This window comes from Podarcis cretensis (assembly GCF_951804945.1).
Source record: "Podarcis cretensis genome assembly, chromosome: 2".
Classification (NCBI taxonomy): domain Eukaryota; kingdom Metazoa; phylum Chordata; class Lepidosauria; order Squamata; family Lacertidae; genus Podarcis; species Podarcis cretensis.
In genome coordinates, this window is record NC_137171.1 from 116,429,214 (window position 1) to 116,457,058 (window position 27,845).

Sequence of the window (27,845 nt, forward strand, 5' to 3'; positions counted from 1 at the left end):
AGCCATTCTGGGTGGCTTCCAACAGAATATTAAAATACAATAACCTATTAAACATTAAAAGCTTCCCTAAACAGGGCTGCCTTCAAATGTCTTCTAAAAGTCTCCCACATCTGGTGGGAGGGTGTTCCACAGGGTGGGTGCCACTACCAAGAAGGCCCTCTGCCTGGTTCCCTGTAACTTGGCTTTTCGCAGCGAGGGAACCGCCAAAAGGCCCTTGGCACTGGACCTCAGTGTCTGGGCAGAACGATGCGGGTGGAGATGCTCCTTCAGGTATACTGGACCGAGGCCATTTAGGGCTTCAAAGGTCAGCACCAACACTTTGAATTGTGCTCGGAAATGTACTGGGAGCCAGAAGAAGTTTACAGACTGTCTCAAGGCAAATCTTTAAAAAATGCAGTATAAACACCAACAATTGAGAAACACTGGCCTGTGAGCACTCCAGTTGGAGAACAGCCTTTACCAAAGTGGTCATGGACTTTGAAGACGCTCAAACTCAGGACGAATGGGGGAAATGTGCCAAGAGGAAGACATATTTGGCAAACCCTCACCGTGATCGACTCCCACCCGGAAACCACTGTCCCCACTGTGGAAGGATGTGCGTATCCAGAATTGGACTCCACAGCCACTAACGGCCTCACTGTTAAAACCGTGTTTATGGAAGACAATCTTACTCAGTGATCGCCAGAGAAGAAGAAGAAGTGCAGTTAAGGATATAATATGCAGGGGAAGGTGGTATAAGAATGTAAGAGAAGCTCTGCAGCTGCATCAGGCCAAGGGCCCATCATGCCAAAAGGAATCCTGAAACAGGACCAGCGCTTCTCTTGACACTGGAGATTCCCAACAGCTGCTATTCGGAGGCATGTTGGCTGTGACAGTGGAGGCAGGACATAGCCATTGCTGTTAGCATCCACAGAGGCCATTTTACGATAGCGTGACCAGTTTGGCTGCACTGGGCACCACGCTGCAGGGGGCGCCACAACAATGCTGCAAATTGGAGCATGAGAGGCAGCAGGGGCGAATTTGGACATCACGCAGGGCACCGCTGAAATGTGACAGCCCAAAGTTCGCCACCGGTAGCCACTTGGAGCCTTTACCCTCCATGAATTAGACTGCATTCGCACACCAGTGCATCCTGTTTCCAAACATTCCACTATCTGCTAATTTCTGCAGCTTAGCTTTGTTGTAGCTTAGCTTTCACACAATGAAAAGGCCACTTCTAGAAGTGTAGAAGAACGTTGTGGGTGATTTTGGGTGTCCCTGCCTCTCTGCCTATGGATAAAAGGGGAAGAGGGAGAACTGGAGGAAAGGTGGGTTATAAGGTGGTGCAGTGCATTTGGTCAGTGCCTCTGGCTGTTAACTGGAAGGTTGCTGGTTTGAGCCCAACCTGGGAAGGCTGCGGGCGAAAAGATTCCTGCGTTGCAGGGAATTGGGCTAGGTGACCCTCAAGATCCCTTCCAACTACAGTTCTATGATTCTATGATCATTGTTATCACTGCCCCACAGAGAGTAATTTAGACTGGAGATGGGCACTCCTAAAGCTGAACTGGGAACAGGCCGCAAGGGTGGAGATGGACAAAAGAGATAATAATAATAATAATAATAATAATAATAATAATAATAATAATTTATTATTTATACCCCACCCATTTGGCTGAGTTTCCCCAGCCACTCTGGGCAGCTCCCAATCAAGTGTTAAAAAGAGAAACACGTTGCTCCAGGCTACATACGTGTACGCACGGTCTGGGTGACGGGGGGTCCGTAGCGCTGCCCCTTTTCTGCCCGGACAGTGACAGTGTATTCCTCTCCCGGTGTCAGCCCTCTGCGTTCGAAGCCTGTCTCCGTGCCAGACAGACGTACTGATTCACCTGCCTGCTGATCCTGCTGCACATCAGAGGATAAAGGTGCTGAGTAACTTTTCGGCACCAGAAGGAAACACCCAAAAACGCACCGCTGGGCAGTGCCCAGTTGTGTTGATACACACACGCAGCCCGGTCTTATTAAAGCTTTCTGAGTTGGCTGCCACCGTCACATCGAGCAGTAGCGAATGTCATATTTCAACCACGCACAGTGTGAAGAAGTCCTTTCTGTCGCTCCTGAATCTCTCACAACCTGGGTTCACTGGATGACGTTCTAGTGTTAAGAGAGACCTCAACACCAGCCCAAGATATTATGCTGCTTGAGACAAAATGGTGCGCCCCTAGCCCACTTACAGAAACCAGCCGGAGGGGCAACTGGATCTTACTTTAGCACGAATCATAGGGCAACACCCTCCACCACAACTGAGGGCAGCAAGCTAGCTGAGTTGGCACAGTGCAAGCTGCATAGGGCAACCAGCTCTGCCCTCCAACATCTCACTGGCGCCCCCCTCAGCATCTGCCTCATGAAGTGGCTGTCTCACTCTAGCTAATGTTAGGGCCGGCCCTGATATACCTCTATTCCCTCTCCCCCCATACACCATTCACAATTTTTCTAGCCAAATGAATGAAGCCCCCTGCTCAAAGACCCACCCTTACAATCTCCCCCTGTAGCCTTGTTGGAGTTCACCGATTGAGTCTGCGTTGCTCCGGGACAGGAAGAAGGAAGTCAAATGACACCGAGGTTGGTTCAAAGAAAGAGTTTATTCTACTCTCCGGATAGCAGAAGGCACTTGCGTGGTGAGTCCACAGCAAGTCCAAAGAAATGAGAAGTTTCATGCAGTATATATATCCTCCAGGCACCCTCTCCCTCCTTCCTCCAACCACGTCAGCCTATGTACGCAGGTTGACATCACATATGTTCTTGCTCTGGTATTCTTAACCATAAAAGGGTATTCCTTCCTGTACTTCTGACCATAAAAGGATCTTCCTCTTCCTACTCTTATCTTGGAGGAAGAGGTCATCATCTCCGAGAACACGCTCTGGCGTTGTTCCCGGACTTAGGACTGTGCGTCTTTTGTGGTCAGGACATAAGATAAGGCACAGAGTGTCATCCCTGTTCCACTAGAACAGCCAAGGTCATCCTTGCCGTCACAAACTGATAAAGGAGAAGGCTCTGAGCACTTGTTTATACATTGACTCAGAGCTCAAGTTAATGGATTTTAGCTAAGGAAAAATAGGGATGTTGGTGCAGTTTCAAACTGCCTGCACAGTCAGTTTTGGGTTTGGGAAACCCATTCCTTCACCCCCTTCCCTGCTTTCTGTGGAAGCACATTGTCCCAAAGAGTGGTTGCTTACTGTGGGCTTCACGTGAATTTCATACGCATCCACAGATACTTCCGGGCGGTTCCACTCCAAGCGGAAGGACGTCTCATCTCGATTTTTCACATGGATGCCAATGGATGGAATCTCTGTTCAGGTCAAGAGCAAGAGGAGGGTGGTGGAGAGGCAGAAAGAGTTGAAAACCAAATTTATTTCCAGCCTTCTTTTAACACTCACCCTCCCCAGCGTGTCCCCCAAAAGAGCATTGATCTGAACCTCAGCAAGATAAAAGTCCTGATGCCTAGGGTGGCTAGAACTTGCATGCCATTTGCATATGCAATTATACAGTATATGTATAGATGCAAATTTAGGAGGGGGAAATAATAAAAATGGAAATACAATACATCACACCACAGCAGGAAAGACTGTGATCGGGTGACCAGAGTGCCTATGATAATTAAGATGATTTTATTCATGAATTACATTCCCCTCAAGGTGATTTATATACACATGTTTAAAAAACATTGTTTTAAAAACAAAGCAACAAAAACCTCAAGACAGATTTAAAAACCAATATAAAATTTATAATAATAATAATAACAACAATAATAATTGCTCGTGCTTCACCCCAATATCCCAGGGCAGGTCACAGCAATTTAAAATGAAACATTAAAAGCAGATTTTTTAAAAAAATGAATGTAAATGTAATGAATTTTTTTAAAAAATGTATAATTATTTAAAAAATTGCAATCACCAAAAATAGCGTGGATGAACACCTAAACGAAAGAAAAATGAGCACTAAATCAGAGACCTTTTCATACCGGATGTAAAAGCTTGTTTGGTATGCTGCCTACTATTGATGAACAAGACAACTATTTCCCTTATGAAAAACAAAGGCTTCCTCTCACTTACACGGTTGGCAAGCATCAGGGTTTGACCTGAAGTGCCTGAGGAACTTGCAAAATAGCCTGAGGGCAAGAGAAGCTAACCCAACACCCTGAGCCACTGGGCCGCAGCGATTTCGTCTTCAGGTGTTTCCTACCTACCTATGGAACAGTCTTCTCCCGAATAACCGTCATGACAGAGGCACACTCCGTTCTGGCACTCCCCACGGCCGCTGCAGTCCTCCGGACATGCCAGTTGCCCGCAGTCCGGCCCGGTATACCCCTTGTGGCAGGCGCACACGGCTCCTTTCAGGCAGCGGCCTCTCTGGTTGCAGTCATTGGGGCAGGCCTTGGTTCCACAGGCTGGGCCCGTGAAGCCAGGCTCACAGACGCACCGCCCGTTGTGGCACTCTCCCCGCCGGTTGCAGTTGCTGGGGCAGGCCCGGCTCCCGCAGTCAGGCCCGGAGTAGCCGGGGTCGCACACGCACTGCCCATCCACACATCGGCCACGACCTTGGCAGTCCTGCGGGCAGGCCAGGTCGGCACAGGAAGGTCCAGAGTAGCCAGGGAAGCAGGCACAGCGCCCGTCCACACAGCGCCCTTGGTCGTTGCAGTCATCTGGGCAGGAAGGTGGCTCCTCGCAGCGGGCACCGGAGTAGCCGGGGCGGCACTGGCAGCGCCCGTTCGTGCACTTGCCACGCTGGGGGCCACCACAGCCACCTGGGCAGGTTGGCTCGGCACAGGTGGGGCCACTCCAGCCTGCCTCGCATTCGCACAGGCAGCGGGAGAGGTCGAAGGAACCATGGTTCGAGCATAAGGTGCGGGTGTCTGTCTGGCCTAGGTGAGGGGCGAGAGAAAGTAGGGAAGGGAAGAAGGGGGTCAGGGACTGAAAGCCGGGCCACACCTAACCATCTTGTGGGTTTATTTATTTGCACATACAGTCATACCTTGGTTTGTGAATGGAATCCGTTCCAGAAGTCTGTTTGATTTTGAAAATGTTTGAAAATGTTCAAAACCAAGGTATGGCTTCCAATTGGCTGCAGGAGCTTGATGCACTCAATCAAAAGCCGCGTTGGGCGTTCACAAACCGGAACACTTCCGGGTTTGTGGCGTTCGGGAGCCAAAATGTTTGAGTCATAAGGCATTCGTGAACCAAGGTACGACTGTATTGCCTATATATCACGCCTGTCAGGAGCGAGCCATCAGTAAATCACACTGTGCAACTTGAAGTTAACTCTTTATTAGAAAAAACACGATAGAAACAGAAGTGTCAGGCCTAATGAGCACAGCAGCTCATCTCTAGTAGGCCTTGCCCCTATAAAGCAGTTGCTAAGACTGAAGGTTCTTGCCTCCTGCCCAAGTCCCATCCTTTCCAGGGTTTTTTTCCAAGCAATCAGAGACTCGTGTGAAGCCAACCTCTCCTCTGCCCTTTTCATGCCTCTTCTGGTTCTGGAAGACCAGAGGGGAGGGGAGCTTGTTGCAGCAGGAGTGGGAGACACCTGTGACTCTTTACAAGCCTGACTCATCTATGTCTCTTGACCTCCCTCCTGCTTCAACTTCTGCCTCTCATTCTGGACATTGCCACAGAGTCTCCCAGCTCACCAAACCCTGCTCCTCCTCCCAGTCTTCTCCCTCTGACCGCTCATCAGTGTCCCACCACCACTCCCCAGGCTCTGAGTCTTCCTCCCTTGGAAGAAACTGTAGTGGCATACAGGATTCTCTCCCACCTGCATTTCATCCCTACAAGAACCATAGCTGTCAACTTAAAGATTTGAAAATAATGGACCAGCAGCCTCGAAAATAAGGGATCAGCAGCCAAAATAAGGGATGAACAATTACTTTGATAAAATACATATTTGGTTGCGTGCAAATGGCTTTAGATACCTATTAGGTCCATAAATTACCATATAGCATATATTCAACACACAAAAACAGCAACAATTTGTTGTTGACAAAAAACAGCTGGACATAGAAAGGGCCCCATTACCTTCAGTAGCTTATTTAAGGGACATCATCAATAAGGGACAGCAGCGGGACATGGCGCTGATATAAGGGACTGTCCCGCCAAATAAGGGACGCTTGGCAGCTATGACAAGAACCCTGTGAGGTAGGCTTCCTTGTGCCCCAGGGGGGTCACTTCAGTGCTGTATACCCTCTCCAAGGCCTTACCTGTACTAGCCTGGGAACTGCTGGTCACAGGGCAGCAGCCTCCCCCAGCCTGGCAGGTGTCCCGAAGTGACCGCACTTCGTTCTCTAGTGCCTGCAGCCGTCTCAAGAGGTCCTGGGTGTCCTCGGTGCCAGGGGGGCACCCACAGGATTGCTGGGGCAGGTTGATGCGGTGAGTGAAGACCACATGCTCCTGGTCTGGCCCTTCCAGCGTGTGCTCGTACAGGCCCCCTCCCCTGGAGGAGCCAGGAGGGCCCAGCGCCTCTTGAGGTGCAGAGGAGGCTCCCTCATCCTCGGTGCCATCTCCCTTCAGCTTTATCGTGTAGATATGAGAGAAAACGGTAGCGTTGGAAGGGATGACCCGGTGGGGCACATGCGCCTCCCAAGAGGTCCCCAGCCAGAAGAGGAACAGAAGGAAGGGCATGGGTCTTGGTTGTCTCCCCATGCTCTGGACCTGTGAGGGAAATGGCAACAAAAACAGATGGATGGATGAGGGCCGACAAAATGGATCTGAAGGTGCATTTGGTTATGTGGAATATTGCATCTGTTTTCCTATTACTATGGAAGTACAGTGGTACCTCGGGTTACAGATGCTTCAGGTTACATACGCTTCAGGTTACAGACTCCGCTAACTCAGAAGTAGTACCTTGGGTTAAGAACTTTGCTTCAGGATGAGAACAGAAATTGTGCGGTGGCGGCGCGGCAGCAGCAGGAGGCCCCATTAGCTAAAGTGGTGCTTCGGGTTAAGAACAGTTTCAGGTTAAGAATGGAACCACTGTACTTCTGTCCTGTTTTCTAATATTTCTTTCACACTCAGAGAGCTAGCCAGCAATAAATCACAGCGAATATGTGATGCTAACTATTTGTTAGGAGAAACAAGGCCTGCTCAAGGTTGCTTGGCCTAATGAGCACAGCAATTCTTCTCAGTAGTTTTTGTCCCTATGAGGCAGTTGTGGAGGCTGAAGATCTCCTCCTTCCCACAGTTCCATAAGTCTGTTCCTCCCAGGTCTATAACAAGCAATCTGAGACTATACCAGCACACGTGTCTCTGCTCCTAAACGGCCTCGGCCCAATATACCTGAAGGAGTGTCTCCACCCCCATTGTTCAGTCTGGACACTGCGGTCCAACTCCAAAGGCCTTTTGGCGGTTCCCTCACCACAAGAAGTGAGGTTACAGAAGCAGGCAGAAGGCTTTCTTGGTAGTGGAATGCCCTCCCATCGGATGTCAAGGAAATAAACAACTATCTGACTATCAATAGAAGTATAGCATCTAGATCAAGGGAAGTAATAGTGCCACTGTATTCTGCTCTGGTCAGACCTCACCTGGAGTACTGTGTCCAGTTCTGGGCACCACAGTTCAAGAAGGACACTGACAAACTAGAACGTGTCCAGAGGAGGGCAACCAAAATGGTCAAAGGCCTGGAAACGATGCCTTATGAGGAACGGCTAAGGGAGCTGGGCATGTTTAGCCTGGAGAAGAGGAGGTTAAGGGGTGATATGATAGCCATGTTCAAATATATAAAAGGATGTCACATAGAGGAGGGAGAAAGGTTGTTTTCTGCTGCTCCAGAGAAGCGGACACGGAGCAATGGATCCAAACTACAAGAAAGAAGATTCCACCTAAACATTAGGAAGAACTTCCTGACAGTAAGAGCTGTTTGACAGTGGAATTTGCTGCCAAGGAGTGTGGTGGAGTCTCCTTCTTTGGAGGTCTTTAAGCAGAGGCTTGACAACCATATGTCAGGAGTGCTCTGATGGTGTTTCCTGCTTGGCAGGGGGTTGGACTCGATGGCCCTTGTGGTCTCTTCCAACTCTATGATTCTATGATTCTATGACTTTTAGATAGTTTTAGAAGACATCTGCAGGCAACCCTGTATAGGGAAGTTTTTAACATTTGATGTTTTATTGTGTTTTTAATATTCTGTTGGGAGCCGCCCAGAGGGGTGGGGTATAAATAATAAACTATTATTTTTATTATAAAGAACCGTATGCCACTCCAAAGTCTGTCATCCTGTCACTGTCATGGCCACTGGTTTAGAGCTGGTCGGAATTTTAGAACAGCATACTTTTCTGGAGGAACGAAGGTATTCTAAATCCCTTTTCTGAATGATTTGGACAGTTCTGCATTTAGCTGCATGCAATGGCCACTCCCATGTCTACTCTGGCGAGAGGCATCTGATAAGGTCAACTGCTCCCTACAAAGGTTGATGCCATAATTTTTTTCTACCGCCACTGTTTCTGGGACTAGCAGGTAGGCAGAGAACTGTTGGCTCATGTCCATCTTGTGTCTGGTTGGCTATGGTGAGAACAGGATGCTGTACTAGATTTAGGGGTTGCCAACTTTAATAAAATATTTGGGGGGGCCAGGTAAGGCCTCCCCCCTCATGAGCACACCCATGCCATTTGAATGGCAATGCCCATCAACACTGGGGAGCCCCTAATTTTATTTGAAGGCCCAAGGGGACCTCAGCCCCTAGAAGTTGGCTGAGAGAGAGTGGCTTCCTTCAGACCACCGTTTATAATTGAGGCGAAATTTGAACCATGGACCTCCTGATTCACTGCTCAACTCCTTGGCTGCCTGCTACACCGCATCAGCTTTCATGTAATAGCCAAGAGGGGGGATGGTGCTTTTGGCCAAAGCTACGTTAGGAAAACATAATTGTCCGACAATGGGTTACCCACAGTTCAAAATATGTGTTTGTTTAAGGTTCGTTCTTTATTGGCTAGTCTTCAGCCAAAGCTCTCAGGGTGGCTTAGGAAGATTAAAAACAAAATTAAGTCAGCAAACAGCAGAGTTGATAGAAGCTCCAACCTTGAAACATTCAGCATAAAATGTTCCTTGGTAGCCACAATGTGTGAAAGGGAAATGGGCGCACAATGAATGACGCATAACTGCTTAGTAGGGGAAAGGATGGAGCTCAGGGGTAGGGCATCTGATCTGCATGCAGGAGGTCCCATCTCTAGGCAGGGCTGGGTTTATCGCCTGAAACCCTGGAGACCCATTGTCAGTCAGTGTAGACAATTCTGAGCTAGATGGACCAGTGGCTCTGACTCCGTATAAGGCAGTTTCCTGTGTTCCTGTGCCATAACTCTTCCTGTCTGAGCACTTATTCAGACTTCCGCTTATCTCAGTGCTTTCCCCAGAGGAAAATCACTCTTTAGTGCTCCGTCAGAATAAATGGTGATGCAGGTTTTCTCCCTAGAGGCATTTGCTCCAGTTTAGCACTAAAGAGCGGGTTTTGCCTGGGAAGGGAGAGGGAAAAGGGGAAAGCTGCTGGGATCCAAGTCTAGTAAGTGCAAAAACCTCCCATGCTTTCTAAACGCACAGGACAAGTGGAAGTGAGGACAAGCCCTCAATTTCAATCACAGGGCAGCTACATCCAAGCCAGGTTCGAACCCACAGAGTGTTGAACGCACCATGCATTTAAGCTCTCATGCACCTGCTGTTTCTTGTAACCTGTCGCTCGCCTTATGTGCCAATCTGATTTATACATCAAAGCCTTGGGCAGAACTGGAGTTGTGAGTTTGATAAGTTTTCATGGATGAATTGCTGGGGAAATGTTGATGCTTTTGAATTATGTTGCTGGAGGAGACTCTTGAGAGTCCCATGGACTGCAAGAAGATCAAACCTCTCCATTCTGAAGGAAATCAGCCCTGAGTGCTCACTGGAAGGACAGATTGTGAAGCTGAGGCTTCAATACTTTGGCCACCTCATGAGAAGAGAAGACTCCCTGGAAAAGACCCTGATGTTGGGAAAGATGGAGGGCACAAGGAGAAGGGGACGACAGAGGACTAGATGGTTGGATTGTGTTCTCGAAGCTACCAGCATGAGTTTGACCAAACTGTGGGAGGCAGTGGAAGTTAGGAGTGCCTGGCGTGCTCTGGTCCATGGGGTCATGAAGAGTTGGACACGGCTAAACGACTAAACAACAACAAAAATATAAAGGTAAAGGTAAAGGGACCCCTGACCATTAGGTCCAGTCTTGGCCAACTCTGGGGTTGCGACACTCATCTCGCTTTATTGGCCGAGGGAGCCGGCATCTAAAAGGGTTACCCCTAAATATAACCCCACTTAATTAAAAGGGGGTAGGACATCCAGAAGACAAAATTAAAGCTTTTTTTAAAAAAAAGGGGGGGGGAGTGATTAACCAGGAACAAGTAGCCAGCCGACAGAAGCTGTTCTTAGTAAATAAATACAACTGTGAAGTTCAGGAAAATTCTTGTCTGTTGACACGTGTTAAAACCTCTCTCTCTCTCTCTCTCTCTCTCTCTCTCTCTCTCTCTCTCTCTCTCTCACACACACACACACACACACACACACACACACCACACGCTGTTCCTTGATGCAACCTCGGTTGGAGAAACCCACCGAAAGGGGTGTTTTTCTCGCCTGCTCTTACAACAGCACAACCGCTGGATTAAAAAACAACAACCAGCTAGGGAATTGTTAGGCACAATGCGGATATCTCCAATTGCATTGATGTGGACAGCAGGAATGCAAAACAGAGGCATGACAGGGATCCCATAGTGCTCGCCAAAGCCAGGCAGTTGGGAAGCAGGAACAGCAGTGCACGGCGGAGGGCGGCGGGGGGAACGGAAGGACAAGCCACGGAGTGCTGTGAAATGCAAGCAGAGACATGGCCAGGAGTCAGATATGGTGGAGGAAGCTGGCAAGGTAGAAGGGGAGAAACGGATTAGATAAGAGTGGGCCAGGACAGACAGAGGGAGCTCAATCTTATCCTTAAAGCTTCCTTGTGACAACAGTCTGCAGCACAGCCGTGACCTGCCTCCAGACGTTGTGGGATTTCCTTACTTGTAGCCACCTGGGCCTCAAACTCCTGGATCCAACACTGTCCCCCCCCCCCCAATACTTTTTATTGCTTTTTCAATAGCAACAACAAATAAAACAAATACTTTTACATTCAAAAATTTGTATGTCTTCTTATTTACCCTGCGCCTTATTGCGCCCGGACTTCCTTCCATCCCTTCACTGGTTTTCATCTTTTCTTACAGTTTCTTATTTACACTCCATCCACATCACAAGATTTACATTAATCCTGCTACAGTTTTTAAATTCTTACAATTACTCCGTATATATTCAACAAATTTACTCCAATCCTTTTCGAACTTTGCTTCTTTTTGGTTCCGGATCTTATAAGTCAATTTCGCCAATTCTATGTATTCAAACATTTTTGTCTGCCACTCCATTAAAGTTGGGATTTCTTGGGATTTCCATTTCTGAGCCACTAAGATTCTAGTGGCAGTCGTTGCGCACATGCATAGTTTGTAATCTTCCTTTTATCCCCTGTTATCCTTAACAAAAATGCTTCTGGTTTCTTTGGGAACGTGTATTTAAATAATTTTTTCATTTCGTTATATAGCATGTCCCAATATTTTTTCATTTTTTCACACGTTCACCACATGTGGAAAAATTCACCATCTTTTGTTTTACATTTCCAACACTTTTTATTAACTACTCTATACATTTTTGCTAGTTTAACCAGGGTGATATACCAACGGTACATCATTTTCATTAAATTTTCTTCAACACTGTCAATGGCCTCGGTGGCTAGGACTGCCTATTTCCAGCTATGACTGTCTCACCACCGACGTCCCTTATTGCACAGAAATGAATTGGTCACTGTACTCCAGGTTCTGGGTAGCTACCAAATTGGATTAGTGCAATGTACTCTTTGTGGGTCCAAAATGCAGCAGCCAGATTACTGGGTGGGGCTCCATTTAGAATTTGCTGATTTTATGGTTGCCAGTTTCCCCCCAGGCCCAGTTCAAGGTGCTTACATTAATGTTTAAAGCCCTAAATGACTTAGGCCAGGCATCCCCAAACTCAGCCCTCCAGATGTTTTGGGACTTCAACTCCCATCATCCCTAGCTAACAGGACCAGTGGTCAGAGATGATGGGAATTGTAGTCCCAAAACATCTGGAGGGCCAAGTTGGGGGTGCCTGAATTAGGCCCTCAATTCCTGAAAGACCACCTTCTTCCGTGCAGACCCTCTCAGGTGTTAACGTTGGCAGAGGAAGTGTCCTTCAAAATCTCAGGGGGTGGCAGCCCAGGAGAGGGAATTCTCTGCAGCAGCCCCTAAGTTCCCTCCCCACAGAAGTGTGTCTGGCACCTTCATTAGCAGCGGACTTGGGTACTCTGACGCCCTGTGCAAGGCCAACATTCCCAGCCCTCGCCCAGCCTTCCCAAAAGCAGGTATGGAAATGCCCAGCTTTGGGAAAGAGGCACAAGGCTCTGGCAAGTTCCCAGAGCAATCCTATCTCCTTCCCAAAGCTGGGAAAGAGCTAACTAAGCTTTGGGAAGGTGGCAGGAGGACTCTAGGACCTAGTACCTTGTGAGACGGCGCCCTCCTGGGCTCAATGCTCAGTGCATGTGCACCACTCACGTAGCCCTAAATCCCCCCCCAGTCTTCATTGCATAGCTTTCAGCATTTTTCATCTATTTAACAAAATGTATAGGATTGTATTCAGCAGAAATGCTAGTCAGAGTAAACCCATCAAGATTAAAAAACAGGAATTTAGGGCCATTAATTTCAATGTATCTACTGTGAGTAACAGTTAGTCAAATACAACTCATATAAGCGCTTGACCGTAATACAGTGGTACCTCGGGTTACAAACACCTCAGGTTACAAACACTTCTGGTTACAGACTCCGCTAACCCGGAAGTAGTACCTCAGGTTAAGAACTTTACCTCAGGATGAGAACAGAAATCGCGTGGCAGCAGCGGGAAGCCCCATTAGCTAAAGTGGTACCTCAGGTTAAGAACGGTTTCAGGTTAAGAACTGATCTCCAGAACAAATTCAGTTCTTAAAAAGAGGTACCACTGTAAAGCCATTTAGTGGCTTACTGGAAAAATATCAATAAAAGTTAAAAACAGGTATGCAAAAAGACTCAAAAAATAAATAAGATCAACAATAAGCTATAAGAGATTACACGCCTCATTCTGCATGTCTGGATAGGCTTGCCTGAACAGAAATGTTTAACCAGGCGCTAAAAAGAGTTCAGCAAAAGAAAATGCCTGGTGTCAATAAGCAGGGAGTTCCAAAGTGTAGGTGACAGAGCAAAAGATGGATTTCTTACCAATGCGGAACAAGTGTTATGTGGCACCACAGACAGAAGTGGTCAAGGGGGCTTATAAGGAGTAAGACCATCTCGCAGATAAACTGGTCCCAAGCTATTAAGGAATTTAAATACTAACACCTTGCACTTGGCCCAGCATCAAATTGGCAGCCAGCGCAGATGTCTAAGCAGAGGTGCTACATGCTGACAGGGTCTCGCTCCGGTCAGCAATCTGCAGTAGCTGCAGCTTCCAGATTGAGCTCAAGGGAAGCCCCACATAGAGTGCAACGCCATAACTCAATCTTGAAGTCACCAAGGGCAGTGAAGTCATGCGCCGAAGAGGCTCTTTCTTAGCCTGGCCTTTGACACCTGTGATACCTATTTTTAGGACCCACCTGCTTCCCCCCTCAAAAGTACCCTTTTAACAACCACAAGGCAGCAAACAAAACAAAACAAAACAAAACAAAACAAAACAAAACAAAACAAAACAAAACAAAACAAAACAAAACAAAACAAAACAAAGCTTCCTGTCAGGGAAGAAGAAGATGAAGAAAGCTTAACCAATAGAGTTTCTGCCTGTCATGCAGCTGGTCTAGGAAATGGAGGGGGAGAATGGTGGCGAGAGACCCTATCCTGAATTAACCTTACTCTATAATGGGGAATTAACATTTCCCCTCTCCCTTCGGGTCAGCGCACTGCTGGAATCCATGGGAGTTAACAAACATCTGAGCTCCTGCACCAGCTTTATTATTATTCCAGCTGTTGGCCTGAAGTGCTGCAATTTTCCAATAAACTTTCCTGGACTTCCCTTCGTTCCCTCCAGGGGCTGCTCCGTTACTTATTGGGAGTAAATAAAACGCCTGTTCTCCTCTCATGCTACAATATGAATAGCCTCTTACAGAAGGACTCAGCAGGAGAGAAGCACCAGGCGCCTCGCCTTCCAAATTTCCCTTCCCTCCATTTGCAAACTCTCTAGAACGGCACCATCGCCAAATCTGAGAGGATTCGGTAGGCCCGGCCTGCCCCTCTCCCCTCAGTCCCCAGGCCGCCTCGTTGACTGAGAGGGGTTTCAAATGATTGGTATTGATGCTCCTTCCGATAAATCAGACCCACACATTCCCCCCCCCCATAACCGCCACGTGCTGGGTGGGGGCAGGAGTGTCGGTGCTGATTCATCGGCCCGGTATTTCCCGCCACAAGCCAATTCTGTCGCCTAACCATACGTCCAGCCTGAAGGGGGATTAAGTAGGATTCTGAATTGGGACAGAACAGACCTCGATGCCAAGGGACCTCTTTACAGGATACAGTTCCTCAGGCAGAGAAGTGAGCCAGGGTGGGCACTCTGTGCATGCTCTGAGAAAGGAAGGGGTAGAAACTTCTATTCGGTGCACAACCTATCTGCAAATCTGCCTACTTCACACTTTCAGAAAGAACAGGAGCACCAAAGCGAAGGCATCTCTTGAAACTGGCACTTCTCCCTATTTTGCACCGCCGTTCTCTAACCAAGCGATATCCAAAAATGCATTATATTAAAGGAAATTGCTTTGCAAGAGAAAATGTGCGTATGGAACAAAACAAATTTTCACTAAGACTTTAAACACACACACACACACACACACACACACACTCTGATGTGGAGAACTGAATGAAAAGATTGGGGGAAATACGAAGCTGAGAGAAACCAAAATTGACAGGTTTCTCCATGCCTAGCAGGGGTGGGACCCTCTTTTATACTCATTGACGCCTTTTATTTTTAGTTTGCACCCTGCTTGTCTGATTGCCAGCGCTAAGAGCATTTTAATGGCCTTTTGCAGCAGCCTCATAAACGGAAATTTAGGAAGGGAGGTTTTTCTTGGCGTGGAAATCAGGGCTGGGGGCTGGGAGAGTTGTGACCTGCTACATATCTGTATGTCAGCCCGGCTATTCAAGGCACTGGAGCAGGACGTGTGTGTGTGTGTGTGTGTGTGTGTGTGTGTGTAGAGGTCTCATCCCTCCACCAATGATCCCAAATGGCTGGAATAAATTTATAACTTCAAAAGAGTTAGAAACCTCTCTTGCTTTAAAATGAAGCAGCCTCTGTAACAGGAGCTTGGACGGGCATCATACAAGGTGGAGGGACTCCCAGAGAAAAAGCCAGAACATACCTATGGGTAGCTTAATATGTTCAAAGAGTTTTAATTATGGTTACCAGATTTTTTTCAATGAATCTGGGGACCCTTTTTTTTGGGGGGGGGGGAGCTGAGTAGCAACAGGGAGTCAGTAGTGGGGATGGTGAGGCAAAAGACCCTGGGCCCAAGCAAACGTGCATATTGTATAAAGGTGCAAAGCCCTTCTTTCACACCCTGTGAAACATAAATGTGCAGAGTTTTTAAAAAACTGGGCAATGGCTGCCTGCCCGCGGCTCCCGAGCCTCCCCCAATCTGCCAAAACAAAGGGGGAAGAGGGCAGGAGATCGGGGGAGGCTCAGAAGTCATGGGCGCGCGGCGCGCCGTTGCCCAGTTTTTAAAAAACTTTGCACATTTATGTTTCACAGGGTGCAAAAGAAGGGCTTTGCACCTTGCCTGGCAGAGAAACCGTGCGCCTTGCGCCCCTCCTGGGCAACAGCCTGCAACTCCTGAGGCTCCCCCATCAGTCAAAACAAAGGGGGAAGGAGATCTGTACCACCGGATGACCCTGGTTCCCCTTTGGCAGTGGCAGCGGCAGCAACAGTCAGCAGCCAGGAGCCAGCCAGAGCCAACTGCACTACCAGGCTGGCTCTGGGCTGCTGAGGCTGCCACTGCCACATTTCCCGGGGACAGATTTGCAAATCTGGGGACGTTCCAGAGACAAAATTTGTCTGGGGACAGATTTGCAAATCCGGGGACTGTCCCCAGGAACCAGGGACCTCTGGTAACCCTAGTTTTAATTATATTGCAGTTACTAGTAATTATGGGTATTTTCTGTCTCCACTGCCAGAGGTACCATATGCCTCTGAATAGCAGTTGTTGGGAACCACAAATGCAGAGATAGTGTTGCTGTGCTCAGGTCCTGCTTGTGAGCTTCTCAAAGGCATCTGAGTTGGCCAGTGGGAAGTAGATGAGCTATTTCCCCCACCCGGAAGGGCTCTTGTTATGTCTTTATGGCTATCATCCCATCAGGGTGTTCATAAATTCCTAAGTTATCTGTGCAGGGCGTGTGAAGCAGAGTGTTTCTTTTGACTGTCCAGAATCTCCTGCTGATCCATTTTACTGGATGACCCCAGGTTCTGATAATATCGGAGTGGGGCGGAAAGCATCTCCAGAGCCACTTTCACAAAATTTTATAACCCTCTGACTTATCTATTAAAAAAACAACAAAAAAAACTGGGAGGGGGTAGCCTACCAATGAAAAGGCTGATTTAAAGCGCTTTTAAAATAATTCTGGGAATTGTGGCTGTTAACGGTGCAGGGAACTGCAGCTCTGGGAGGGGAGGGGTGGTCTGGAACTGGTGTGCGCCCAAGGGCCACGTAGAGAAACCACAAGGGCCGAAGCAATGGTTGCCCGCTACCGATCTACTGTAAAGTCTGTTCTGGCTCACAGCTGCTCTTCAGCTTCTCACCCGACAACCCTTTATCTCAGTCACTTTCAGTTGAAGATAATGTCGGAATAATAATAATAATAATAATAATAATAATAATAATAATAATAATTTATTATTTATACCCCACCCATCTGGCTGGGCTTCCCAGCCACTCTGGGCAGCTTCCAACCAAATATTAAAATACCGTAATACATCAAACATTAAAAGCTTCCCTAAACAGGGCTGCCTTCAGATGCCTTCTAAAAGTTTGGTAGTTGTTGTTCTCTTTGGCATCTGGTGGGAGGGCCCTCTGCCTGGTTCCCTGTAACTTTCAGATATTTCAGAGATGAAGCCAGGCCAAAATGGTTGGAACAACTTTGCTGTGGAAGAGCAGTCTAGAACAGCAGTATGACTCACTTGCCTTAGTTGGGCGCAGTGCCACCTATAATTAGAATAGTGGTATTACAGTTAAGTCTATACCTCACAGGGACCTTCCACCTGCATGGGAGAGTCGTGAGTGGAGGTGTCAAGGGTTGGCTTGGTCGGGACCCTTCGGGAACCCAGGGCACCCACTGGCAAGAGTCCCTGGGACCTTCTCCTCTTCCTCACCACTGCAACAGTGTGCCCTCCGGCCTCCCTCTGGCCCAGAGGGGATGACCAAGCAAGTGACTACAGTGGTGCATTGAGCAAGGAATTGTCACAGTCTCTTTGCTTAATGGCTGCCTCGCAAATAAGCAGGTGGTGGGAATGATGGCGTAGGAGCAGCAACAGTTGGCAACAATGACAGTGGAGGGTGGATCAGGGAGAAAGGACTTCAGGCTCAGGCGCGGGGGGGATGTGCCCCCCAGACCTTTCTATGTGGCCCTTGGGAACCTCTCCAGCCACAACCCTCTCTGCCCCTGCTCTGCTCCTTCCTTGGGTGTACAGTGGTACCTCGGGTTAAGTACTTAATTTATTCCGGAGGTCCATTCTTAACCTGAAACTGTTCTTAACCCCAAGCACCACTTTAGCTAATGGGGCCTCCTGCTGCCGCCGCACCGACAGAGCACGATTTCTGTTCTCATCCTGAAGCAAAGTTCTTAACCTGAAGCACTATTTCTGGGTTAGCGGAGTCTGTAACCTGAAGCATATGTAACCTGAAGCGTATGTAACCTGAGGTACCACTGTATATGCCTTGCTGGAACCGGTTGACCTCTGATCACGCTTTGTGCTTGCCTGAATGGAGGGTGTCTTTTCCTCCCCCAAAAGCTAGAGGAGTTGGGCGACTAGAACAGGGGAGGAGCCCTGGGTTCGAATCCTCAGGGGAAAAGCAGGATGAAGGAAAGAAAACATAAGCTTGGTCAGAGAGCTGTGGCCCCTTTGTTAAACGCATGAGGAGGAGAAGGTAAATTTCGGACCTTTTCCCCGTTTGAGCTGTGCGGTAGCAGTTGGCTGGATTAGCCACAGTGGGAGACGTCCCTTGACGTTTTAAGTGGTCTGCACACACAATGCGCCGGAATGCAACCTGTCTGCATTCCAAACCACTCTGACCGCACTTAAAAAGCCAGGCATGTCTTCATCCTGAGGGAGCGAGCGTGCAAACCATAAAACTCTGGTTCAAATCTTATCTCCGTCAAGGGCACCCTGTGTGGCCTGAAGGAAACCGCAATTATATAGTTCAGTATTTCTGAAGTAAACTGCCAACCGCTCCACACACACACACCCCGTCCTCAGATTCTTTCAACTTACCTCATAGAGCATTTGCTCCAAATCCTGGGTTCCTGAGTTACTACAGCATTACAACATGCACATCTGGGGTTGTGAATGGGTGGCGGTGGGGATGAGGCTTCTCTATCTGCCTGCGCAACATCGAGAAGGAGCTGAGTCCATGTGGTGGCCATGTGGAGTGGGTCTCTTGGGGAGCACTTCTGGGTTTAATTAACCTGTTTATTGCCTGTAACCTGCTGCGGCACGCAAACAGAGACCATAACCACGGCCGCTCTGAGACACTAATCCGTGTGGTAATGTTTTGACACCTCCTGCTTTAAAAAGGGGGAAACAAAAAGCCCAGAAGGAGTGTGAGCCCCTTTTAAATGTGTTGGGGAAGGGAGGGCATTACAGTGGTACCTCGGGTTAAGAACTTGATTAGTTCCGGTGGTCCATTCTTAACCTGAAACTGTTCTTAACCTGAAGCACCACTTTAGCTAATGGGGCCTCCCACTGCCACTGTGCGATTTCTGTTCTCATCCTGAAGCAAAGTTCTTAACCCGAGGTACTACCGGTATTTCTGGGTTAGCGGAGTCTGTAACCTGAAGCGTCTGTAACCTGAAGTGTCTGTAACCCAAGGTACCACTGTATTGGGTTGTCTTTGTTCTTATTTTTATTGTGTGTTTTGTGTTTTTTTATATTGCAATCTTATGTTGTGAACCGTCCTGGGTGCTATACAAATTTAACAAATAATGAATAATAATTCCCAACCCGGTTCAGGAAACTGAGCTGTTGCTGTAATGTGGTGCCTATTTATATTATTATTATTATTTAAATTACTATAGCGCCCTTCATCTGAGGATCACACTTTGCGATATGAAAACACAAAAGTACATAACATAGTGACGAGCAAAAACAATGGAACTTAAGTTTTTTTAATCTGAGGGTGCAGTTTTTATTTTAACAACACTCCAGCTTCCTGTCAGATATAAGGGAAGGGTCGCAGCTCAGCGGTGCTAGAACATCTGCTTTGAAAGCAGAATGATGATGATGATGATGATGATGAAGATGCAGAAGGCCTCAGGTTCAATCTCTGGCATCTTCTCTGACAGCTCAGTTGGTAGCACATGAGACTCTTATCATCAGGGACATGGGTTTGAGTCCTATGTTGGGCAAAAGATTACTGCACTGCACGGGGTTGGGCTAGATGACCCTTGGGGTCCCTTCTAACTCTATAATTCTTTGATTTCAGGTAAGACTGCCTGAAACTCTGGAGAGTTGCAGCCAGTCAGTGTTGACAATGCTCTAGGTTCAATATAAGGCAGATTCCTATGTTCCTATATTGACTTTTCACAGGTACACCGTATACTTGTAGCGGTTGGGAGTGACAATACATGCAAAGCAGACCCATAAGTTCATGCTGCTTCCCAAACCATAAAATAAAATAAAATGCCATCTGGTGCCTGAAGGCCCCCTTGGCCAGCTGTGGCTGTGTAGGTTGCTCCAACCTCTGAGTTAGCACCCTGAGAGAGGGCCTCACCTGTGTGCCCCATTTCGGCTGGACGGGATGTGTGGAATCTATCCCTCTGCAGTTCACTATCTTCACCATACCCCCCCCCAAAAAACCCCACACACCCCTGTCTCATATTTGCACAAACAAAACTTGATCTTTGAGCAAGAGGGAGAAAATCCCAGGTCCAAATTAAATAACCGCCGTCTTAATCCTCCTATAAGCAGTCCTTTGGCCCGGGAAACAGAGATCTCTTAATGAAAAGAGGACTGTAAACAGCCAACCCTAATGACATCCTTCAGATCAGTGCAAACACAGCTCTGGGTCCGGCCACAGATTCCCCCTCCTCCCTTAATCCCAGCTGAAATTTAGGACCACCACCCTCCTCCTCCTCCACCTCGCCGCCAAAAAAACTCAGCCCGAGGCCTGAGAACCCCTCTGTCCGTCCAAGAGACGTTAAGTGTCTGTCAGAGGGGCCAGCTTGGCTTCCACATGTTTGCAAACCGGCTCGTATCCTACAGCAAGAACCCAGCTTGACGTAGTACAAAGGGGGCTTTCAAACCATTCCCAAGGAACAGGGGAGACTGGTGCATGAGGTCAAATGGGGCACTGCCCCACCAACCTCGTTCTGCCTCCAGGCAGCCCCCATCTGCCTGCCTGCCTGCTTACAACCAGCCTGGGGGGGGGGGCAATGGCTGTCAGCCTCCTCTCCCTTAGTCTCAGTATTGCCCTTGCAGAACTCGGAAGGGAAGACAAAACCAGAATGGGTTGTGGTGCAGTGGTTAGAAGAAGAAGAAGAAAAAGAGTTTGGATTTGATATCCCGTTTTATCACTACCCTCAGGAGTCTCAAAGCGGCTAACAATCTCCTTTTCCCTTCCTCCCCCACAACAAACACTCTGTGAGGCGAATGAGGCTGAGAGACTTCAAAGAAGGGTGCCTAGCTCAAGGTCACCCAGCAGCTGTATGTGGAGGAGCGGAGACGCAAACCCGGTTCACCAGATTACGAGTCCACCACTCTTAACCACTACACCACACTGGCTCTCTAACCACACTGGTTAGAGTGTCAGACTACGCCCTGGGAGACCAGGGTTCAAATCCTCACTCAGACACAGGACCTTGGGCCACTCATTGCCTCTCGGCCTAGCCTACCCCACCAGGTTGTTGTGGGGATTAAATGAAGAAGAGGGGAGCCATGTATGGCCCCTTGAGCTCCTGGAAGGATAAAAGTGGGGTAAAGAGGACTTCCGGGTTAGCGCGATCGGCTAATGGCGGATTCCCTCCGAGCTCCGGAGGGAATCGGCTCTGCTGAAGACGGGTCCTACCGCGCCGGCGATGTGGGGACCCTCAGAAACCGCAGGCGCGGAAGCCTGCGGACTTGGTGACTCGGTGGGCACCTTTAAGCGCCCTCCCTGACCCACGAAGAGCCTTTTTAAAGGCTACGGAGAGGGTACGGGGAGCGGTGTGGTGCTGAGAGTAGACCGCTACTTCAGTGGAGCGAAGCCGCGTGCCATGGCCGGACAGCGCTGACTTTTTTCCCAAAATTCGGACTGGAAACAAATAACCCGTGAGTAGAATGGAATTTGGACTTTAAAATCTATATCTTTGAATTCGGTACAACCGGGGGATGTGCTAAAGGGAAGTCCGCACCCCCCTATCTACAAACGATCTAAAGCAAGGATCGGTGGACTAAGGTGGAGAGTACTGTTTTTGGTGTTAGATAAAAAATATTTCCATGAGTTTGACAGAAGAAGTCTTTGTGCTGGAGAGAAAGTGAGGAGTTTTGGAAGCTTTTGTGTAACACCCCCCCCCTCCCGAACCCGGGAGCGTCCTGTGTGTGAGCTGGAGGAAAAAGAACAAGGAGTTTGACAGCTGTCAAAGGAGCTGTCAAACGGGCGGCTAAAATTTAAGAACTTTGTTATTTAATAACTTTCTGAACTAAAAGTGTTGCTTTTGAACTGAGGTGGCTGGAAACAACGTAGTCATAAACAACAAAGTAACGGGCTGTTGGAAAAGGACTATCAAGCAACTGTAATCCCCCTAGGGGGAACTAGAGACATTACAATGGCTGCAGAGGGAAAATTACTGGTAGAGATAGAAAGAATGTTTTTTCTCGTGGGAATCCTGCAAGAGCAGAGTACGGCTATGAACAAAGAACTTATGACCTTGAATTCCAAAACAAATGACTCTGCTGAATGCATAAAGGATTTGCCTGATAAGGAATCTGCAGCTGAACCAGAAAAAACTTTTTTGGAACCGGTGGAGAGAAAAGAAGGAATGGAAAAAGTGCAGGAAAATATCAATCAGAAGCCCATATTGTCAGGAAATAAAGAAGAAGATCTTTGGATTACAAATCTGCGAAAGATGAGAAAGATGAAGGAGGAAGTCCCGGGAGCACTTGGAATATTGGAATTCAAAAGAGTAAAGAAATATGATTGGGACTTCCTCCTTGAGTATGGGAGATCAACTGACTTTTTGCAGCAACTGCTATTAAGTATCTTGGATGGAAGAAAATATGATGTGACTGAGATAGAATTCCTTCGAGACCTGAGGATCAACAAAAAGGGTTACCAACAAAATCGGCAGAGAGAGACTGACAGAGACTTGAAGGCCTCTGATGTGAGGAATCCGGGCTAGGATAATTGCTTGGGAAGGGATGGAAACTGAGGTAGGGAGGGAGGGGAGAACAGAATTTCAAAATTTTATGATTTTTGTATTTGGCCATTATGACATATAATTAACAAAAATACAAAGGGAGAAATTCGTGGAAGGTTAATTAGGTCGACCTTAGGAAAAAAAAAAGATTTAATGTTTAAAAGAGAATTGGATAAATTAAATTTGGATAAGTAAAAAGGATTAAGTTTAAAAATAACAATAATATGTTAAAGATGGGAGATAAGAACTTGCTGAACTAATTTTTGGAATTGGGATGTATGAAGAGGGGGTGGGGGAAGTCGGGGAAAGGGGGTAATGAAAATAAGAGTTTAAAAATATATATGTTTTGTTTTTGTTTTTGTTTTTGTTTTATAAAATGTGAAAACCTAATAAAATTTTTATAAAAATAAATAAATAAAAAAAATAAAAGTGGGGTAAAAATGCAATAAACTCATACATGTGGGCAACCCCCCATTTGCGTGAGGGCTACATTCCGAGGCACCCCATGTTTAAGCAGAATTGTCTATACAGTGGTACCTTGGGTTACATACGCTCCAGGTTGCGCTTTTTCGGGTTACGGACACACCAAAACCCGGAAGTACCAGAACGAGTTACTTCCGGGTTTCGGAGGTTGCACATGCGCACAAGCGCTAAATCGCACTTTGCGCATGCGCAGAAGCACTAAATTGCAACCAGCACATGCGCAGACGCAGCGCTGCGGGTTGCGAACGTGCCTCCTGCACGGATCACGTTCGCAACCTGAGCGTCCACTGTATTGGGAACACCATTGAGAAAGCCTGCAAACACCTTCTGAACCTATGAAAACCCTTTAAAAAACCCAGCAGCGTTTACCAGACTCCCTCCAAATTGCCTTGCTCAAACTGCAACTCTCTGCAGACTGCAAAGGTCGGTGAAAAGTCTCCTGGGATTGCACATGAAAAAGCCTTGTGGCATTGCTAGGTTCTGCTTTGTGCCATGTTCACGTTCTTTTGGGGCCATTTTTGCCCCTCTAAGTGCCACTTACGGGTTCTGGTGTTGCACGTAAATGGGGAGTTGCCTGTTATTGACTCTGCCTGGCTCCGCCTAGCCCTGTTTCTGGCTCCGCCTCCCTGCCTTGTTCCCTTCCAGACACAGGGGGCATAACAGATCACAGATAAGAGCAGACAAGATTCTGCAAGACAGCCAGTCCTGGAATTGTTTCTCTTCCCTTGCCATGGGCAGCCACAGGGGTGTGTGTGTGATGGAGGGATCCTCTCTCAGTTCATCCAATGGGATAACGAGGCCCAAGCAGACTCAGTGTCCACCACGAACTGATTCTGCATGCACCCCCCCCCCCAGAAGACTGCATGAAACTGCCCTACGCTGAACGGTTTTGTCTGTGCTGATTTGCAGTGGCTTGTGAGCAGGTTGACCCACGTCACCCCAAAAGCAGAACTGCTTCACCAAAGAAATACAGTGGTACCTCGGGTTACAGACCCTTCAGGTTACAGACTCTGCTAACCCAGAAATAATACCTTGGGTTAAGAACTTTACTTCAGGATGAGAACAGAAATTGCGTGGCGGTGGCACAGTGGCAGTGGGAGGCCCCATTAGCTAAAGTGGTACCTCAGGTTAAGAACAGTTTCAGGTTAAGAACGGACCTCTGGGACGAATTAAGTTCTTAACCCGAGGTACCACTGCAGTCCCCGCAACTTTTCAGCCCACAAGCAGAGCGGCAAACTTTGACAAGCCATTTGATTTGAGACCGATAGCCACATTCCCTTCGAGGAAACTCTGAGGGCCACATGCCAGGGGTAAGGGGGCCTGAAGCAAAAGTGGGCAGAGGAACAAATGCAGATTTGACCTCTGTATAGCTGGGCTAGTTTCTACAGAAACTCTCTATCCTCCCTCCAGGCAGGAAAGAGGCATTCTCAGAGTTCAAGGGCATATTCCAGTCAGGCAAAAAACTTTCCAGGAGGGTGTAAGTCATATAATCATAAGAGTTGGACGGGACCACAAGGGTCGTCTAGTCCAATGCCCTGCAATGCAGGAATCTTTTGCCCAATGTGGGGCTTAAACCCACAAAAGGATGTTACATAGAGGAGGGAGAAAGGTTGTTTTCTGCTGCTCCAGAGAAGCGGACACGGAGCAATGGCTCCAAACTACAAGAAAGAAGATTCCACCTAAACATTAGGAAGAACTTCCTGACAGTAAGAGCCTGGAAACGATGCCTTATGAGGAACGGCTAAGGGAGCTGGGCATGTTTAGCCTGGAGAAGAGGAGGTTAAGGGGTGATATGATAGCCATGTTCAAATATATAAAAGGATGTCACATAGAGGAGGGAGAAAGGTTGTTTTCTGCTGCTCCAGAGAAGCGGACACGGAGCAATGGCTCCAAACTACAAGAAAGAATAATAATAATAATAATAATAATAATAATAATAATAAACTACAAGAAAGAAGATTCCACCTAAACATGAGGAAGGGCTTCCTGACAGTAAGAGCTGTTTGACAGTGGAATTTGCTGCCAAGGAGTGTGGTGGAGTCTCCTTCTTTGGAGGTCTTTAAGCAGAGGCTTGACAACCATATGTCAGGAGTGCTCTGATGGTGTTTCCTGCTTGGCAGGGGGTTGGACTTGATTGCCGTTGTGGTCTCTTCCAACTCTATGATTCTATTCTATTCTGTTCTAACCCTGAGATTAAGAGTCTCATGTCCTACCAAGTGAGCTATCCCAGGAAGCAAGGCAATTGAGGGGCGTGGCCAAGGGTGTTAAGCTGTGGGTGAACATATCAGATGACACAGCGATTCTTCAAACAGCTCTTGTTTATTCACAGGCCAGAACAGAACTGAACTGAAGGGTTCAGCCAGCCTGCTTATATAGAGCTCCAGTACAAGGCAACTGTAACCACTTTCTGTAACTATCCAATCACTGAACGTCACTTTCAATCCCCTATTTACATATGTGGACCTGAGTGAAAACTATCCACAGTATCCCCCTGCTGGCCCAGGGTGAGAACTTCAGTACATAACAAAAGGGAAGGGGTGTGTGGTCTGTGGGTAGTTCCAAGGGAGAGGCTTGGAAGGCAGTGTTTGTCCCCTGGGTGTGGGGCTCCTCACCCCTCTGATATACTCCTAAACATGCTTAATGCTCTGAGTGCCATTCCTTATGAAGCCAAAACAGCACCCTCCAGCACATGCGGGGGAAATCACAAAGACTGTTCCAAAATTATTTCGTTGAAAACCCTACAGTGGCATCTCCCCATCACACAAATAGAGCAGCCCAGTGAGGACTGAGAATGCTCAGTGGGCACAGAATGCTAACTTGCTGTTGGTGTGCCAGAAACATAAATACAGTGATACCTCGGGTTAAGTACTTAATTCGTTCTGGAGGTCAGTTCTTAACCTGAAACGGTTCTTAACCTGAAGCACCACTTTAGCTAATGGGGCCTCCTGCTGCTGCCGCGCCACCAGAGCACGATTTCTGTTCTCATCCTCAAGCAAAGTTCTTAACCTGAAGCACTATTTCTGGGTCAGCGGAGTCTAACCTGAAGCGTATGTAACCTGAAGTGTATGTAGCCTGAAGCGTATGTAACCCGAGGTACCACTGTAGGGGGAAATGAATGGAGTGTCTGGAAAGCAGACATGGCTGGCTTGATGGCAGGAGTGCCCCCACGCTGCAACGTTTTGTTGCAGAGCCCACCTGTCCGTTCTAGAGACCCTCTGTGAGATCCTGCTGTGTGCAGGGCTTCCTTCGACTTATTCCTTATTTGTTGTTTTGCTTTGCTTTAATCAACCCCCCACAGACCAGCTGCCGGCCCAGGCAGTGGAAAAGCAGCCGGGAAAATGTGAGTCAGCCAGGCCAGCCGCCACCTCTTACCCTGCCCGACAGGCCCCTTTCACGTGTTTTCCTGGCAAGGAGGGCTTGTTGCCAGGAAGAGAGAAGCATGTGTGTACGAGGTCCAGAGCTTTTGTGTGAAGGCATTGTGGGCGGAGCTATTGGGGTGGGTCCCCATTGCTGAGGCCACACGAACCTGCTACAGAGACTTTTTCCAGGGTGGTCAAAGGTTCCAAATGCACATTGCAAAACTCAGGCAAGCTGCTGCCATTAGATGCAGTGACACAAGCTCACAAGAAGAGCCTGGTTTGCTGGATCAGGCCAGAGGCTGACGGAGTCCAGCACCCTGTTATCACTGTGGCCAACCAGATGCCTCTTCTGGGAAAGAGCCCACAAGCAGGAAATGAGCACAAGAGCACAGCTCTCCCCCTTTGCGATTCCAAGAAACCAGGAAGCGCCGTTTCTGATCCTGATACACGCAGCCATCCTAATCGGCAGCCCATTGACATGGCCTCAATATCCGCCATCAGCTGTAAAGTTCCTTAAGGCTAGTTAAAGGCTGCCAGCTCACAGAGATGCACAACAAACACCAAAATCCCAAACAAATAAGCAACATCCACCAACACAATAAATTGATGAATTCCACGGTGATCACTCTCTGCTTTTGTAAGATCTTTATGTCACTGCATTTATTTCTGTTCGCTTGCTGTAAGGTAAAGGTAAAGGGACCCCTGACCGTTAGGTCCAGTTGTGGCCGACTCTGGGGTTGCGGCGCTCATCTCGCTTTATTGGCTGAGGGAGCCAGCGTACAGCTTCCAGGTCATGTGGCCAGCATGACTAAGCCGTTTCTGGCGAACCAGAGCAGCGCACGGAAACGCCATTTACCTTCCCGCCGGAGTGGTACCTATTTATCTACTTGCACTTTGATGTGCTTTCAAACTGCTAGGTTGGCAGGAGCAGGGACCGAGCAACGGGAGCTCACCCCGTCGCAGGGATTCAAACCACTGACCTTTTGATCGGCAAGTCCTAGGCTCTGTGGTTAACCCACAGCGCCACGCGCGTCCCTCTTCATTGATTATAGTTTAGATCTTATTGTAATAGTTGAGTGGATTTCTGTTTAACTTTTATAAGTAGATATTATTATTTTATACTATTCTAATTGATTGTTGAATGTTACCTTTTCGATGTAGGTTGCCTATTTTAAAGTTATGTTTTATTATCACATTTTTGCACTGCATTAGATTGTTATAAAATATACATTTTTTGTTTCTTCAGCTTGTAAACCGATAGAAAGGCAGTATACAAATTAAAAATGATGATGACCGTTCCACTGTTGAAC

General features: G+C 47.8%; 1 protein-coding gene across 19 annotated transcripts in view; it reads right to left on the minus strand.

The window, feature by feature from the left end:
* TNXB (tenascin XB) overlaps positions 1-27,845 on the minus strand; it is a 126,147-nt gene that overhangs the window by 74,085 nt on the left and 24,217 nt on the right. For all 19 annotated transcript variants that reach the window (XM_079957396.1, XM_079957395.1, XM_079957400.1 and 16 more), the window contains exons 2-5: positions 6,230-6,680; positions 4,223-4,897; positions 3,213-3,325; positions 1,728-1,881 (exon numbers count right to left, since the gene is read on the minus strand). In XM_079957396.1, the coding sequence (XP_079813522.1) occupies positions 1,728-1,881; positions 3,213-3,325; positions 4,223-4,897; positions 6,230-6,671 (1,384 nt within the window). In that variant the 5' untranslated portion in view covers positions 6,672-6,680. The remainder of the gene's footprint in view (positions 1-1,727; positions 1,882-3,212; positions 3,326-4,222; positions 4,898-6,229; positions 6,681-27,845) is intronic.